The sequence below is a fragment of the Nothobranchius furzeri genome, chromosome 6 (assembly GCF_043380555.1).
Source record: "Nothobranchius furzeri strain GRZ-AD chromosome 6, NfurGRZ-RIMD1, whole genome shotgun sequence".
Classification (NCBI taxonomy): Eukaryota; Metazoa; Chordata; class Actinopteri; order Cyprinodontiformes; family Nothobranchiidae; genus Nothobranchius; species Nothobranchius furzeri.
In genome coordinates, this window is record NC_091746.1 from 67226163 (window position 1) to 67243893 (window position 17731).

At 42.3% G+C, this 17731-nt stretch overlaps 1 protein-coding gene across 2 annotated transcripts in view; it reads right to left on the reverse strand.

The window, feature by feature from the left end:
- The window catches only part of lamc3 (laminin, gamma 3), a 267136-nt gene extending 251240 nt beyond the window's left edge, over positions 1 to 15896 (reverse strand). For both annotated transcript variants that reach the window (XM_070552463.1, XM_015943222.3), the window contains exon 1: positions 15365 to 15896. In XM_070552463.1, coding sequence (XP_070408564.1) covers positions 15365 to 15752 — 388 coding nt within the window. In that variant the 5' untranslated portion in view covers positions 15753 to 15896. The remainder of the gene's footprint in view (positions 1 to 15364) is intronic.
- Between the last annotated feature and the right edge of the window lie 1835 nt (positions 15897 to 17731).

Here is a 17731-nt window from a genome sequence, read left to right on the forward strand (position 1 = left end):
CAATGGAAAGGCTGGTTTGCCTCGCCCACTTGGGCAGGACATGAACATTAAATTAGCTGCATGCTGATTGGTCGGTTTACCCCAAAGGCTCTCTGAGCTGTGGCTCTATCTGACATTCATTCAAAGTCTGGATATCCCCAGAACATCACGGAAAATGAGTGCTCTTCTTTTTCTTCATCTTCTTCATTTTCATCTTGTCCAACAGGACGTTAGCTGTAACTTGAGCTGACATTAGCATTAGCTCAGCCAAGCATTGTTCCAAGGTTAGCGTTGCCACCGCCACCATTTCTAAACTGCCGATACTGAAGTGGGTTGGGACATGCAAATCCAAAAGGGTGTTCAAAGCTTGACATGCTGAACCGGGTTTTCTCAAATAAAACTGTTTCTTTGTGGCAATTACAACATTACCCATTTTTATCAGAAAGCAGGTAAGAGACGGCACAGAATCGTTGGTGCATTTGACGTCTCAAGCTGCACAAAGAGGTCAGTGTGGTTTTGAATTCCAGGATCTTAATGACACATCCTTTGTCCTGTTTGATAGCAGCCTTTCTAATATAGTTAGATGTTGGATTAGCTTTACTATATAACAGAATAAGGCATAGCTACATCTGAAGGATGGTTGATTGGTATGCAGGATAAATGAATGACAGGAACATTGTTCGAGAGTATTGTCTCAGTGCTCAAACCATGGTGATCCCAAAAGAGAAACCAGGTAAGAGAAGCTAAAGGTGTGTGTTTTAGTAGCACAAAAGGGCCAAGAGCTGCAAAAAAAGTGCCTAACTGCATTATCGAATCAGCAGAAGTGGTTGATGCAACATTTGATCTGCAACAGGAAAGTAAAGTCAGCTTAGTCAACAGAGCAGGCACTGATCAAACAAAACATGTCATGAGGGGCCGTGCAATAGATTTAAACACAGTCGATAAAGTAATACATCCAAAGCAAAGTTGTGATGACCGGGCCACGCAGGAAGAATGCACACAAACTCCCCCATCACAGGGGAGATTATAGGCTCCATGAGCAGTCTGCAGTGCACACATTTAAAGACCGTTTTCAGGATTCATAAACGGTGAGTTTTCCAGTCATTAAGTCAAGGTAGTATCAGGGATTAGTCAACTACCAGCATGTAGAATGTCTTTCTTTTGTTTTTAGCACTTCTATCCATTTTATTTGTTTAGCATTTTCAAACGCAACTGGATGGCTGCACCAAGGGCTAACCACGAACCCTAATGGATATTTTGTCTCATTATACAACAAACTTTTAGCCACATGAAAAGACAAACCAAGAGCAGCAAAACTGACACTACACCCTGAAAACCAAGAATTTGCATTAGAAACTGTGAAAAAACAGATTTGCACAAAGCACAGGTTTAAATTCGCACAAAGGTTGATGCAAACAAACAAACAAAAAAAACATGTCAGACTGGTTGAACTCTGACTGTAGTGCACTGTAACGAACACTCACACAGCCAATAGACACATCACACTGATCCGCATCAGGCTGAATGGAGCTCCTTCACCAGCTTCAATTCTCCACACTATGATGCTCTTTAAATCTTATGATCTCATGTTCACGCACACGTCTTTCTGCTTCTCCTTCTTTTTCTTCTCACAAACTGGGATAGTGAGCGCTTTCTTTTTTTAAGGAGCAGGTTTGCAATAGAGAGCACTCCAGATGTCTCGGTGAACTGTGGCTCATGGTTTGGTTCAGTAGCACGCCCGGTGCACTTTCATTGGGAGCAAGTCTTCTAAGATCTTGAAATAAACATTCAAAAAAAGTTTAAATTTAGAGCATCCACATCAAATCCGTAAATATATCCAATATGTTAATAGGAAAGATACGACAAAAAATAAATTAATTAAAAAAAATCTCCTAGTGGGAGGTTTCAGTCCTTCCATGGAAATAAATTTGCTATTTTCCTGACAAAATATAATAATACCCTCAGATATTGTCTCATAACTCAACCATTTTTTTATGTTGTTTGTATATTTATTAGCTTTACAATCGGTAGACTATGGCTCCAAATATGCAACATGGCAAAATGGGATAGTATGGATTTGCTTTGATTAAAATAAATCAATGAAGATGATTGAACCATAATGGTTCACAAAGAAAATGCCCTTCTAGGGGCTTTTGACTTTTTGCAGGAAATGTAAGTAGAGATAAATGAAACATGCAAACAGAGTCAGTACTGTATATTTTCAGAGCACTTTTGATTGTTGAAACAGTTTTTATTTATTTATTTATTTTTTATCAGAAGGCACCATCAACAGGTGGGGAAATGTAAGAATATAGTGAGAATTGTATAGTGAGAAAATCCCAAGAGACTAATGTTTCAGTAATTTTGGAAGGAAGGTCATCCTGAAACATATTCATATCCAGCTGGCTGTGGGGATTGTCGGTTGTTCTTTTAAAACAAAGGAAGGAGGGAGGTAACACGTGTTGCCTGCTGGTGGTGGTCGGAGGGACCACCAGTGTAGGGCAGCCTTGCCTCAGTCAGTGTGCCCCAGGGCAGCTGTGGCTACATTGTTGCTCATCCCCACCAGCGTGTGAATGTGTGAAAGACTGATTGTGTTGTGAAGCGCCTTGGGGGGTTGTAGAACCCTAGGAAGGCGCTGTACAAATGCAGGTCATTTACCAGCAGTGAGTGTGGGGTTGTCGTGTCTGCTGTGAGCTAATATTGCAGCGTCAATTGTTGTAATTTGACGACGGCTGGCAAAAAGTTCCAGAGTTGTTTAAAGTGGTTCCAGTAACAAATTTTTACCACAGGATGTCGTTTTTACTTCATTTCTACATAATGCACCTTTAAGACCCTCTGCCCTTGGCTGGAAGCAATACCTCTCATTCATGAATGTTCACTTTTTCGAAGGAAAAGAGCTAAAACTGTCATGGTCTGCGTCCGTCCCCTCCTACATGGGCCTCCTGGTGTCCTCCATCCCTCTCTAGATTCCCTTTTGTGTCTCATAGCGCCCTCATGTGTCCTTTGTCTTTGTCTCATTTATGTGTTTTCTGTTTGTAGGCATTCGATCATCCCCATCCCCTCCAGTTGTAGCTCCAGCCTCTTTGTCCCCAGCTCTGTGTCTGTTTGGGTGTGTGCATGTCCATTCCCCAATTCAGTGTGTGTGAGTGTATTTGGGTGTGATTGTGTGTGTGTGAGTCCTTCCCTCAGTCTTTTAGTTCAGTTTTGTGTTTATCTGCCCTCCTTTGGTTCTGCTTCCCCAGTTAGATAATTGTTGTCACCTGTCTTCCCTCCAGCCCTCACTCCACACACCTGCTTACTGTTTCCCTGATTGTTCCTCCCAGTCTATTTAAGCCCTGTCTTGTCTCTGTGTTGTTGTTGGTCCATTGTATTTCTTGGTCAGCGTTGTTTTGTCTCCAGTCTTTAGTCTCAGTCTTTAGTTCTCTGCTCAGAAGGTGAGCTTTTGGATTTTTGTCTTAGTTTAGTTATTTGGTTTTTGCCTTCGCCCCCTTGGATTTTTGGTTCTCCTCCTAAATGAGGGATTTTTACTTTATACCAACTCCTGCCTCTTGTCGTCTGGGTAATCTGCACTTTGGGCCCTAAACATCCCCACAACGTGACAAAAACACATAGTTTTACAATCATCATTCTCATGTTATGTTGACGACTAGACTAGACATGATTTTTAAAACCATAAAGGGATGAGGACCATTTAAGACGGTTTCAGGGTTTTTGGCACATCCTTACTCATTGCTGATGGACTGAAACTGATGATTTATCAGTTATATTGTCATTTTATCAGGTCCACCATTAGCTACAAAATGAGGTAAATAGACTGGGACCATTTTTTATTAAACTTTTTTTTTAATTTTTTTACCTTGTGTAGCTCAGCTTGATTTATCGGGTTAATTTGTTTTCTTGCACCGTTTTGGGGAAATTGCAAAGCAATTATCATTTGCCTTTTTTTTAATAAAGATTTCTTTTTGGGTGAAAATTGCTATTTTCGTACCGGGGGGGGAAAAAGCAGGATCAATGAGTTTCTCAGATTAAACAATGTACTTACCTTGAATTGTTTACATGCTGAGGCTAGTGCACATTACACTCCTGAATTCATATCAGGGGATTTTACCGAATATGACTTCCTAAACACATAAAAAAATGTTGCCAAATGTTGTTGAATTAGGAAAAGGAATTAACTGGGCAGACAAAGTGAAGTCATGTTGAGACCGGGGGGAGGGGAAACATGTTTACAGACTTCTTCAGTACACTCCGGGGTGTTTTCATCTACATCATTACATCCCAAGCCTCAGCTGCTTTCACACGTTCATAGAGGGACGCCATCCGCTGGAGCAGCCATCGTGGCATCTGTTGCTTCACGCTGCCAATCTGGAACTTGGCATCCTTGTGTCTCGCCTCTCCAGAAATCTTTAATGGTATCTTTGGTCTCGGCGTCCTAAGATCATTTAGCTTTCATTTACTCCCTGCATGAGGTGAGCTCAGCCCCGCTGAGGCAGAAAACATTAAAAGGAGCAGAAGATGAAATACCGTGAGCTGGATTTTACCCGTGATGACATGCAGACTAATTGCAAAGGATATTTGGATGTTTCAGTGGTTAATTTTTAATCATTCAGGATTCATGCCTACGATCTGCTGTTTCAGTGGAGACATTAGTTGATGAGCAGAAGAAGGGCGGTGTAGTTACTAGGAGATGCTTGGTATTTAAAACATGGCAGACCAGTGTTTGTGTCTCTGAGTGCTGAAAATTAAGTTTTAAGACCACTAAAGCAGCCTTGTTGAGCCTAAATGTTCTGACATCCCAAATAAAATATGAATTAGCACAGCCATGGTCAACATAATCTATTTTGACGCTGATACTATAAGAATAAGGGCTATAAGTCGTAGAAGAGGCTCAGCATTTGACCCATTTTGAGCCATCCGTGTCAGCCCAGCAGCTGCTCTCGTCCGCCCAGACTCAGACTAAACTCCCAACAAGTTCTGTACACCACTCACAATCTGTTTACTGCCCAGGCTGAAAGTGTTGTGAGTACAAAACAAATGTGTGAGTGGATTTCTCTTCTGATCGTTCTAAATCTGAGTTTCAAAACCAAATCTCACACACTTACAAAGGATTGTGTCTCAAACTGGAGTCAGTGATCTGGCTGTGAAAGCCAGCTGAGGCAGACTTTTATCATTGCTTACATCAGAGACAGGATGTTGCTTTTCTTTGACTGCGCTGAATGAGAACCAGCTGCAGACATCAATGCTTGCTAACAGAATGTGTGTTTCTGGGAAAATCCTGACCCCCATTCCTTACCAACATCTTTTTCAGTCTTTCTTGCTCTCTTTTTCAGTTTCCCCACCCCTTCCTCCTCATCATGTTTTGTTTACCCCCCCAACGTAGCCCGACCACCCTTTTTTCTCCACTCTTTCACAGACCCACACTGACTTGTCCGCGCCGTGGGTCCCTGCATCCTACTGCTGTGTTTATCATACCAGGATTTGCCTGAATTTCCCTCACAGAGAGCTTGTTTTGTTTGGAGAGGCAAAGGAAAACAGTAATGTGGACGACACCCCCCACCAGCAGCCCAGATGGACTGCCAAGCTCGCATGTGCACTAAAAAGATGCCACGCATGAAAATACTTAAGGGATATCCGGATACGTGACATGTGATTTGAAAATTGGATCGCTATTCATTTAGGAAACCAGGCTTCAGGCAGAAACATCAAATGCACAGAGCGTAGAGAAACACACGTTTGGTGAGAGCAAAGGTTAATTCCGTCTATAGGAGACAGACGTGTGGGTGTCAGGATTGTTCAAAAAACAACAAACCCTCCAGACAAGTAGGAATGAACGTTTCTATCAACAGTTCTTCTTTAAAGAAAGAAAAAAAAATCCTGGCAGGGGAATATAAACAACAACACACAGTCAGCCATCTGCTTGCTATAGAAAATCAATAGTCTTCATTTGACGGAGGCATTTCCTGCTTTCGGACCACGTGATGCAATCGTTCATCTACAATCGGAACCATGACATTTTCAACTTCTGTCTTCATTTTTTTTGTTAGTATTGTAGTTGTGTTACTTTGAAGCAACAATAATTCCTCTGCAGAGAAAGCAGGGAGAGAACAGTCTCCAGAAGACAACAAAACACCGTTATTGACTTTCAAGTCTTTGTTCAACATCAGTCAGTGTCTCAAAATAACAAAAGTTCAAGAAAATAATAGTGGCTGACCCTCTGTGCCTTATCACTGAAGTATTTTAGACCATTTGGACAACTATTAGTTTAATTGTGTCAGGCGTGCCGGTGAATTAAGCCGAGGAAAGGCAAGGATCCAGACCGGGGAGGAAACAGGCAGACTGGTAGGATTTCTTACACTGATTTATTACTGAGACACGCTGGAGAATGAAACAATGAACCGACACAAGACACAGAACAGAAGGGGTTTAAATACAGGAGGACCGGGAGCTAGGGTGATTGGGAAAACAAGTGGCAGGCGGGAGTAATTAACGAGACACAAAGCTGAACCAAACAGGGAGACAGGACAGGGTGTGACAAATTGATGATTAAGGGCTTTTCGCAGACAAATGTAATGGAACTTCCTGTTTTATTTTGAAATGTTTATAAATATTTTTACCCATGTAGGAAGAGTGAATGAAGGCAGCAGAAGTGTTTCATTGTTGTTGGCCAGTCAGAGGTGAGATGTTTGCATATCATGGACGGTAATGACCAAAACTCCAAATCCTGACTCTTTTTCTGCCCTCCGATCCAACTGACGCCTACTTTTTGAAACAGGATGGCTAGAGCTTTATTTTTCTACAGAAAGCAACTCACGCGGCATTAGTTCCTAAAATAAACCACATCAGATTGACTGAAAACAAAACTGAGTGTGTAGGCCCGTCTAGATTATTGCTTGGCACAATGAAAACACAAGATTCCTACAAACAAAAACATAACAAAAATATTAAATTATTGAAAATCTCAGATTTTCTACCCCCCCCCCCCCCAACCCCACAGTATTGCACTCCAGAGTCATTATATTCAAAGCTGCAGGTTGATGTGTGAAGTCGGTATGCAACCTGACAGGGTCTTTGACTTTATTTAGCCTCGGGATAAAACCCCTCCATCCTCAACTCATCTTCACCTCTGTAAACAAGTTTAAGCAGCTAGTCAATTACTTGATAAATATTCATGTTTTTTCATTCTAATGCAAACAAACGGACTTGTTAGTGCGCTTAGCACATACTCTGATGTTTCACTCAACATGTCTAAAAACTGGTTTTTCCATCCAAAGATGATTTGGGTTTTAATAAAATTCTCTGAATTATTTTCCTCTTTTTGGCTCTGCAGATTGATGTGATGTGGGTCTGCTGTTTGGGTAGCAACCTATCTACGGCACAAATGCAACTTCTGGCTTTTATTGACTCCATCTGAAGCAAGGCCACGGGGCAGGTGTGTTTATACAGGTGCTGGCCAGTAAATTAGAATATCATCAAAAGGTTGAAAATATTTCAGTAATTCCATTCAAAACGTGAAACTTGTACATTATATTTATGCAATGCACACAGACCAATGTATTTCCAATGTTCATTACATTTAAATTTGATATTCATAAGTGACAACTAATGAAAACTCCAAATTTGGTATCTCAAAAAATTAGAATATTCTGAAAAGGCTGAATATAGAAGACACCTGCTGCCACTCTAATCAGCTGATTTACTCAAAACACCTGCAAAGGCCTTTAAAAGGTCCCTCAGTCTTGTTTTGAAGGCACCACAATCATGGGGAAGACTTCTGACTTAACAGCTGTCCAAAAGACAATCATTGACACCTTGCACAAGGAGGGCAAGACACAAAAGGTGATTGCTAAAGAAGCTGGCTGTTCGCAGAGCTCTGTGTCCAAGCACATTAACAGACAGGCGAAGGGACGGAAAAAATGTGGTAGAAAAAAGTGTACAAGCTCTAGGGATAACCGCACCCTGCAGAGAATTGTGACGACAAACCCATTCAAAAATGTGGGGGAGATCCACAAAGAGTGGACTGCAGCTGGAGTCAGCGCTTCAAGAACCACCACGAGGAGACTCATGAAAGACATGGGATTCAGGTGTCGCATTCCGTGTGTCAAGCCACTCTTGAACATGAAACAGCGCAAGAAGCGTCTCGCCTGGGCCAAGGACAAAAAGGACTGGACTGATGCTGAGTGGTCCAAAGTTATGTTTTCTGATGAAAGCAAGTTCTGCATTTCCTTTGGAAATCAAGGACCCAGAGTCTGGAGGAAGAGCGGAGAAGCACAGAATCCACGTTGCATGAGGTCCAGTGTAAAGTTTCCACCGTCAGTGATGGTGTGGGGTGCCATGTCATCTGCCAGTGTTGGCCCACTCTGTTTCCTGAGGTCCAGGGTCAATGCAGCCATCTACCAGGAAGTTTTAGAGCACTTCATGCTTCCTGCTGCTGACCAACTTTATGGGGATGCAGACTTCACCTTTCAACAGGACTTGGCACCTGCACACAGTGCCAAAACCACCAGCACCTGGTTCAAGGACCATGGTATCCCTGTCCTTGATTGGCCAGCAAACTCGCCTGACCTTAACCCCATAGAAAATCTATGGGGTATTGTGAAGCGGAGGATGCAATACGCTAGACCCAACAATGCAGAGGAGCTGAAGACGACTATCAGAGCAACCTGGGCTCTCATAACACCTGAGCAGTGCCACAGACTGATCGAGTCCATGCCACGCCGCATTACTGCAGTTATTGAGGCAAAAGGAGCCCCGACTAAGTATTGAGTGCTATACATGCACATTCTTTTCATGTTCATTCTTTTCAGTTGGCCAACATTAGAGAAACAAACATTTTTTCATTGGCCTTTAGAATATTCTAATTTTCTGAGATACCAGATTTGATGTTTTCATTGGTTGTCACCTATAAATATCAAAATTAAACGTAATAAACATCGGAAATACATTGGTCTGTGTGCATTGCATGAATATAATGTACAAGTTTCACGTTTTGAATGGAATTACTGAAATATTTTCAACCTTTTGATGATATTCTAATTTACTGGCCAGCACCTGTAGTGTTTGTGTGCGGTTTCTTGTTTGTTTGGCTGTCCATATTAGGCAAATTCTGCTGACCTGACCATCACAAACTGCAGTGGAGGTATGGATCATTCTTCAGTGAGAAACGTTAAGTTAATTTTTATTTTTATCAGATATTTGTATTTGAAATTTGAACAAAGGGCAAATTAAAGTCCCATAGTGGTCACACACTGGTGAAATTACATCTCTGCACTTGACCCATCCCCGTGGGGAGCAGTGAGCTGCAGTAGTGGCTGCACTCGGGAACTATTTGGTGGTACCCCCCCCCATCCAACCCCTTAAAGCTGAAGGTTGGTTTATGCTTGACGCGTCCGCGAGGTCCGCATGGCTCAGCGCGGAAAAGTTGCATCATTTTAACAACCACGCCCCTCCACCGCGCCTCCGCAAGGCTCAGAATTTCCGCAACGCGCACCTCAGAAAATTTCTAACCACGCGGATGGACGGACGCGGAAAAACATGGTGGACCGGCAAGAACTAGTATGGCAGAGGTTAATAAATACAGACATTTGTATGATTCAGCTCTCAATGATCACTGTGATCAACATGTTGTTAATAATTCTTGGAGAGAAATAGCTCGCACTATCGGAAAAGACGAGAACGCTGTTAAAAATGCTGAAATGCCATGTTGTAAACAGTAATTTCTACTTCTACTATGGTGTAGTGTTGGATACATGCCGTAGGGCTCCATGCTACCCCGTTCAGTTTGGGAGAATATTGGCTCACCGCAGAGACAAGCCGCACAAACCATAAATGCTGCGAGTTGTGAAGCGTGTTCCATCCGCGAGCCGCATCACCGCGCGGAAAGTGAATGCGTCAAGCATAAACCAAGCTTGAGTGTCAAGCAGAGAGGCAAAGGGTCTCATTTTTAAAGTATTTGGTATGACTTGACCAGATTTAAGCCCCAATCTCCCAGTCCCAGGGTGGATATTCTACCACTATAGGCCACTCAGAGTAATGTGTTAACAATAAAATGTTGTCCTGCACTTGAGCTGATAGGCTCCAGACTGAAATGCACAGCACTTTTGGGAAACCCCAGGGCACCGTTGCCCACGTGCACATCCATCAGGTCAGAGGTGTTCAGTTCCGGTCCTGGAGGGCCGGTATTCAGCACATTTTAGTTGTAAACCTGTTTCAACACACTTGATTTCAATCAGCAGGCGATTGACAGGATTCTGCAGAGCTTGATGAACTGCTGCACAAGTGATTCAACCACTGAATCAAGCGTGTTGGAGCAGAGAAACCACCAAAACATGTTGGATACCAGCTCTCCGGGCCTGGAATTGAATACCCCTGGATCAGGTGATCATGTTGGTACATACGAAGAAGCACTTGGTGGAGGTTTTGCGCAAAGCCAAGTTCAAGTTCCCCGATTGCAAGAAGATCCACCCCCTACTAAGAAGTACTGCTTCACCAAGTTCAACGCCTGCAACTTTGATGACATGATGGCTGGGAGGCATCTGACTCCTGATGGCTGTGGGGTGAAGTACATCTCCCGGATAGAGCCCTGCACGGGCCTAAAATCTGAGCCCGTGTCCGGCCCAGCCCGAGGGGGTGGAGCCCCAGCCCGACCCAGTCCGAGAAGGTTTTCAGGATTCTCTGGCCCGACCCGAGCCCGACTTTTTTTTTTAACCTTTCAAAATGTTTTAGCATGATAGAATAATCAGCATTCTAATTATCTGTGAGAATCATTCTGCAGTGAAAAAAAAGAGAAGAAAGAACAACAGCATCAATGCAGCTTTTTTTTCTAACAGAGCGTATTTTTTCGAGCGGCAGATGAAATTTACGAACACTATATTAATTGAATGTGTTTGTAAATTTAATCTGCTCTGAAAATGTGCTCTTGAGCAGTTAAAAAAAAAGCAGCATTCTCATTTTCTAACTGAAGAGCGCATTTTCAGAGCGGCAGATTAAATAAACGCCACCAATTAGCGTTTGTAAATTTAATCTGCCACTCTTAAAATGCGCTTTCCAGTTAGGAAAAAAAAAACAGCAACGAATGCTGTATTTTTTTAACTGCAGAGCGAATTTATTCACAGAAAAACGGAAAGCTGCCGTTTTCATGAGAATAAACGAATGGTTTCTGACATATCAAAGTGGACATAAAACGGCATATTAGAATAGGAGCACATGTTTCAATCAGTAGTTTGAGAATTTGTTTATAAAGGCGCATTTATAAACCACACAGACCTTAACTGAGCTAACGGGTGCCGGTGCGTGAGAAGCAGGCAGGTGCTGCTGCGTTCAATTGTTTCAGTTTTTTTAATGAATTTGGTTAAAAATAAAGGCGCCCAGCCCGGCCCGTGTCCAAGGTAATTACACAGTCGTTGGCCCGAAGCCCGGCCCTCGGGCCGTTGGGTCGGGCCGACCCGAGGGCCTAGGGCTTCAGTGCAGGGCTCTACTCCCGGAGACCTCTGGCCCGCTGGAAGGCACCGAATGCCAGCGAAACGCTGCACGCTGTTCAATAACGTTCAGAATCGTCCCTTTTATAATTTGAACCTTAGTGATTGAAATTCCTTATGGTTGACTGAGAGGAATATTTTTCTGTGGTACCCTAAATTCCATTATTTATGCCCTTGTTGATAAGAGACTTATGTTATAGACCTAAATGCAGCAAAACATTTGAATGGGGGAGGAAAGGCTAACCGCATAAGAACATTTGTATTCATGCTTTGCTACAAAGACCATCACAGTTAGGTTCAAGTCACCATTGTGGCCCGACACCTATTTTAGTATTTTAGCAGTTTTGCACAGCTTGGTGAAGAGATAATGATGTTGCAGGCTCAAACTGGTCTCATAAAAACAGTGCTAATGTACCCACGGTGCATGTTTGAGTACAAAAAGTGAGTCAGATGCATTCGCACAAAGGACAGGAGTTCATAAAGGAGGAACTTTGATTTAAATGATATTACTGTAAGAAGTAATGCAGCAGTAAAAGTCATATAGATTCCATATTTTCTCTGAACTACGACGGCTCGGAGCACAAACACAAGTAAATTGAATTTAAGAAGTGTAGGATCAAAGCCTTACCATTTTATTATTGCTAAAACACACTGCACGCTACATAAAACATTCATCATCATGACAGAAATGATGTGCACAATATCAGGAAGAATTGTAATACATCAAAGACAAACTGAATCCAAATTATTTATCTGATAGTCAGATGGGCAATGCTTAGTTTATTACAGTTGATCTAGGAGATAGGGTCATTTCAGTCACTATCTTGTGTCAGAAACTTCAAAATTGTCTAAACGCTAGTTTAGTTTAGGCATATAAATATTTTTTGAAAGGAAAGGACAAATGGAAAATATAATCCCATCATTATATGAACACTCCACACATTCTAAATACAGCGCAGATTTGGTTTGTGTCTGAATTCAGTAAACATTTCCCTCTACCAAACCAGAGGACAGCTCTCTCAAATGTTGAGTTTTATTTCAGCTGTAATAGTTTGGCCAGAACGTCCGCGATAGAAGAACCATCAAAGAATCTATAAAACGTTTATTACATGGACTGTTTTTCCAGGCAGCTGGGGCAAAGTGACTCAGGCTGCAGTGGATCTGCACACTAAGCCAGGATCTGCTTTAGGTTGCCCTCTGTTAAAGGGGAGTTTTCCTCTCCACTGTCGCTACATGCTTGCTTAATATGGGGATTGCTGTAAAGTCTCACTCTTTGACACATCGAGTCAGGCATAATTCCTACTTCTCCATCAGCTTGAGTGTGGAGTCGCGCACGCCTTGACAGAGATGTTTTTCTTGAAGACTTCTCCACCTGGGAAGTGTTGCAAATCAATTCTCCCCGAAGATAAGAGAGGGCGTAGCACTTTTCTGGGGTGTGCTGCCACCATTACAGTCACACATCTGTATTTTGTTTATATAGTTTTAATGTGTTTCATAGACTTTTTAACACGGACGAATTTGTCCCTCATTCTCCTCTGCCTCCATGCAAAACCACCAGGCCGTATCGGATCAGAATATTCCGGTTGACGTGTTTGGATGAAGAATATCTGATACAGCATTAATTCCGATTACTTGCGCCAATGTGAACGTAGCTAGTGACTCGATGCAATCTGCTGGGTTTCCTTACATAACTGCACTGAACTCAACTAAATGCATTGTTTACTTTTTAAAGTGCCTTGAGATGATTCTTGTTGTGAATTAATAGGAACTCTAGCTACGGGGACGTGTATGCCCTAATGAGCCACATGTTTTCTGTTGTACCAAACTATGTTGTTAGAAACACACAAACTATTGCTGTTTATTTATAAAGCTATAATATTTAGTACATTTTTGGACATACATACAACGCCATGTTTTCCGCACGCAGTCTGGGGGCGATGACGTATTTTGGTTGCACTTGGAGCTATTGACGTTAGTGTTTGTTTACGCGCTCACCGTATTAATAATGAAGTAAAATGCTGCATTGTGCTGCTTTTGGATGTAATTTCCAGTCAAAGGGCAAAAAGGGGAGTGATGTGAGGTCACAGAGCTTTCCCACTGTTAAGTAGAGGAGAAAGCAGTGGGAAGATGCCTGTGGACGGACTCAACTTCCCAAAGATCCGCGGCTGTGTTCCCAACATTTTTCTCCTGATGTGTTTGAGGCTAATAGTCGACCACAACGACTTAAAGAGGTCACCGGAGCAGCTTGGTATAAGAGAAGGCAGAAACTAAATGCTTTACCGACCATTGTCCCACACAAGGAGCCTAAACACCCTCGGAGAGACAAGAGACGCTGGACGCTCTCCTGAGCCGACAACCCGCTCCTGCAGCTGTCACGTTCAGCAAACCATCGGACACGCCACTCGTCACGGATGAAGCTGAACATTCACCTCTCCCGTCAGTAAAACAAGCAGTAAGTGTAGCAACACAGTGTTCTCCAGATATATAATATCTGCAAAAGTGATTAAAGTCATTTCACTGAATATTCTAATCATCTATGAAGCACACGACAGCTCTGGATGCTAAAATTTTCTAAAACAATTCATAACTGAATAAGTTTGATCACACGACAGCTTACCATTAACTTCTGCTGACAAAAATGTGAGCTCTTGAAAACAAACACTCTCCCTGTTGATTACCACAGAGACACATTTGCCGCACACGCACCACCGGTTTTGTCCTGCACTCGCTTCCTCCCGCCCTTCTTGCTCCTCATTGTGATGCTCGTTTTGTGAAACGTCGTCAGTGATGTCATCATTAATGTTTCGCTCTGGTTCAAATTGAACAGGCTGAACAGATGACATGTTGATGTCGCTGAACAGTCACTACAGGGTCCCAAAGCCGGCCGCTGCAGCCGAGGTACAACCAAATGACGTCACCACCCAGAGTGCATTGCAACGCTAACAACAATGGCGACCTACGAATAACACAATTTTTAACAAATTTTATAAAAATGAAGACATCAAGAAGGTTTTTTACACCATTTTAATATAACTGATACTAACATTTATCTCTTAAGAACCACAAGGTTTTGTAACCTGGGTTCCTTTTAACACCTTACAAATAAACTAAATAGAATAGAATAGGGGTAAGAATGAATTTTTCCTCTATGATAAGTGGATCTTCTGAGTTTGCCCCCTGCCTCCTCTGGATAACCCAGGCCTTTTCTGTATTCATGAGCCAACTGAGAACAACCTATTTGCCCAAATGCACAAGATTTAAGTTAAATGCATAAACAACAATTTTCAGTAATATAATAAGGATTTAGATCCTGATGTGACATTACTCTTGTTGAAGTCTGCCCCAAAAATTCTCTTCATGCTTAGTAGTTGACTGCGCTGTTCAACATGGCATGTGTGTTGAATAAAAAGGGCCATACGGGGAGCATCGCTCTGTTTCTGATTCATTATCCAGGCTGCAATTCTGTGTCCTTGTCATTCACTGTGAAAACTACAGAAATATCAAACACGCCTTTGTGACAAAACCTTCAAGAATGTCTAGGCCGGTGTTTTTATTTATTTATTTTTATTCTTCCCCCTTTTTATCAAGATGCGACGAGACTAAATAATGCAAATGGTTGTGTCGTTCTGAACATCTGGTTTGAATTGAAAATTCTACCCACCCCACCCCGAGGAAATGCAGCTCCTGAAATAATTCAGCAAGATAGTTGTCACACAGAAAGGAAAAGAGAAAGTTAATGACATGTCGAATCCAGTCGGTACGTGGAGAAATTAACATTCACGGTTCCAACTGAAGACAACCATTTCCTACCCGTGACACGCGCTTGCAGTCCAGAAAGACAAGACAAGCCTCCGATAACAAGTTTATCTGACAAAGTTCTATCCTAAGAATACAGCTGTTGCTGCTCTTACCAAGGTGGAGGGTGACGCTGACAGAATTGGGATACTGGATGCCATAGTACATGGACGGACTCTGCCACCACGTGGGCTCATCATTCCTGTGAAAGTCTGTCAGGAGGCTGGCGTTGTGGTGCAGCTCTGGATCTGATGCATCACAGTAGTGACAGGAGCGCGTCGAGCCGGTCTGCATGCAGTAGTCCTCAGGTGGGGAGCCGCACACCCTTGACACCATCGCAGTGCGATTGAAGGCGATGTTCTCAAACTTGGGCATGCATCGACTGGGTACCCCCTCTTCATCATAGCAGGAGTCCATAGCGGCCCGCGCGAGAGTGTGGAGGTGCAGGTAAAGACAGAGGAAGGTGGACAGGCGAGGAGTACTCACAGTAAAGGACGTATCCATGTCTAGATCGACTGTTCAAACTCAAACTTTCACACTTTTTCTTTGAAGTTGAAAATACCTAAAACAAAACTTGATGTTATGGAATAAAATCTACATCAGGACATAAACCCAGTCCTAAAACTTCTTTGGTCTGCTCTGTGTGCCTCTGCCGGATCTCCAACATGTGTTCTCCCTCTGCAGAGTGGAATGAAGTTTATGCAAGAATTCCTCACTTTCAGGAGCAGCATGAGGCAGAGGAGGGACATGGTGGGGGCGGGAGGACTGAGCAACCCTGAAAGCCTCTCCGCCTGCTGGTCACCATTAGCATTGCACTCTAATTAGCTTAAGCTAATGACCAGAGATCCCGCTCTATCACGAATCTCTACACACTGCACAAATGATTCTGATCCCACAGAAAACCCACCAAGGATTATAGAAACCAAAACACCCCACAGAGTGAGGAGTATTTCTCAGCTGGTCCCACAGTGGGACATACTGGTAAATGTGGAAGACAAAATGTTCCGAAGCTGCGTGCAATATTTCATCATTCATGGATCATCCTCATAGAGGATGCTCGGAGGAGGTCTTTGACCTTAAGGCACAAGTTATTCATGAAAATAGACTCATTAAAGCACAAGTGTTATATATATATATATATATATATATATATATATATATATATATATATATATATATATATATATATATATATATATATATTTCCCAGCTAGACGTACTGAAAATTCCACCATCATGAAACCCATCCATCTATTATTCATACTGGTTTTTCGAATTTTTTTTGTAATCACTCACCATTTTTTGATATTTCCCCTGTAATAAATTATAGTTATAAAAGCCCTCATCAAGCAACCAATTTATATGTCCACATACATTTGCAACATAACTGCATTTACACAATGAAGGATAAAGAGAAATGTGAGGGTTTCGGTGCAGATCTTAAAAAAACAACAACATTAAACCAAGCTTCAAGTGTCAAGCAAATGATGTTTTTGGTGCCTCCAGGGAAAGATCAAGAGATTGTGAAGATGGAAAAAGACATTCAGAAAGACAAGGCAAGACCTCGAGACCTTGTGTTGCATTTTTAACTGTTAGCTGTGACCTACACTGGGAGAGGAGCAGCATACTTACATCTAAAAGTGTGGAAGGAACCCTGAGCAGCGTGTAAAGACTATTGCTATAGTTTGTGCCAAATGACACACTCCTGTATGTGAGTACAACCCAATTCAAGTTAAAGCCTGAAGCGTATAATACCCTGTGGTTGTGTAATGTAAACAACTTGGCTTGGCTAAGACTAACTCTGGCCTGCTTTATTATCCATTTATGTTTATTCTCCTCAGCCAGTAGTAAACAGGAGACCAGTTCAGCTCGGGGGCAAATCCAACATACTATTCTATGCAACAGACACTGACAGATGAGACCGCCGATGCATGAAACAACAATATGACACTTGGCTTTCCACTACTTGTGTTTCATGGTAACATACCACTTGTTGCTGAAGGAACTTTATTCATGGTGGCAATCGACTACCAATAGCTGCCACATGCAAGAACTATATAAACACACCTTAAGTGGTCCCACAAGTCATTGTTCTGCTTTTCAAGCAGTGACTGAACGCTTCTTTTCAAAACTTTTGCTGCAGCACACTGTGCTACAACGCTAATGCTAGCTGTGGGCATCTAAACAAGAATTTTTTTTTAGTTTTGGTCAGAGTACATTTTTGCCATTGCAATTCAAACGAATTCAATGCTGGCCTCTCAACATTGGCTGCCAGTTTACTACAGAATATGCTTTAAAATTCTGCTATTTGTTGAATTAACTGGCCCTGGTACACTTAGATCTGCTTCAACCCTTCATGTTTGCTTCCATCTGAAAATCGGTTGCTTTGGTATGTGTTTTTGTGTTTTTCTGTCTGCCCACAGAGCGCTTCTCTGCACTTCTCCTGAAAATCCCTTTTTTTAGAAATGGATTTAATTAATTGG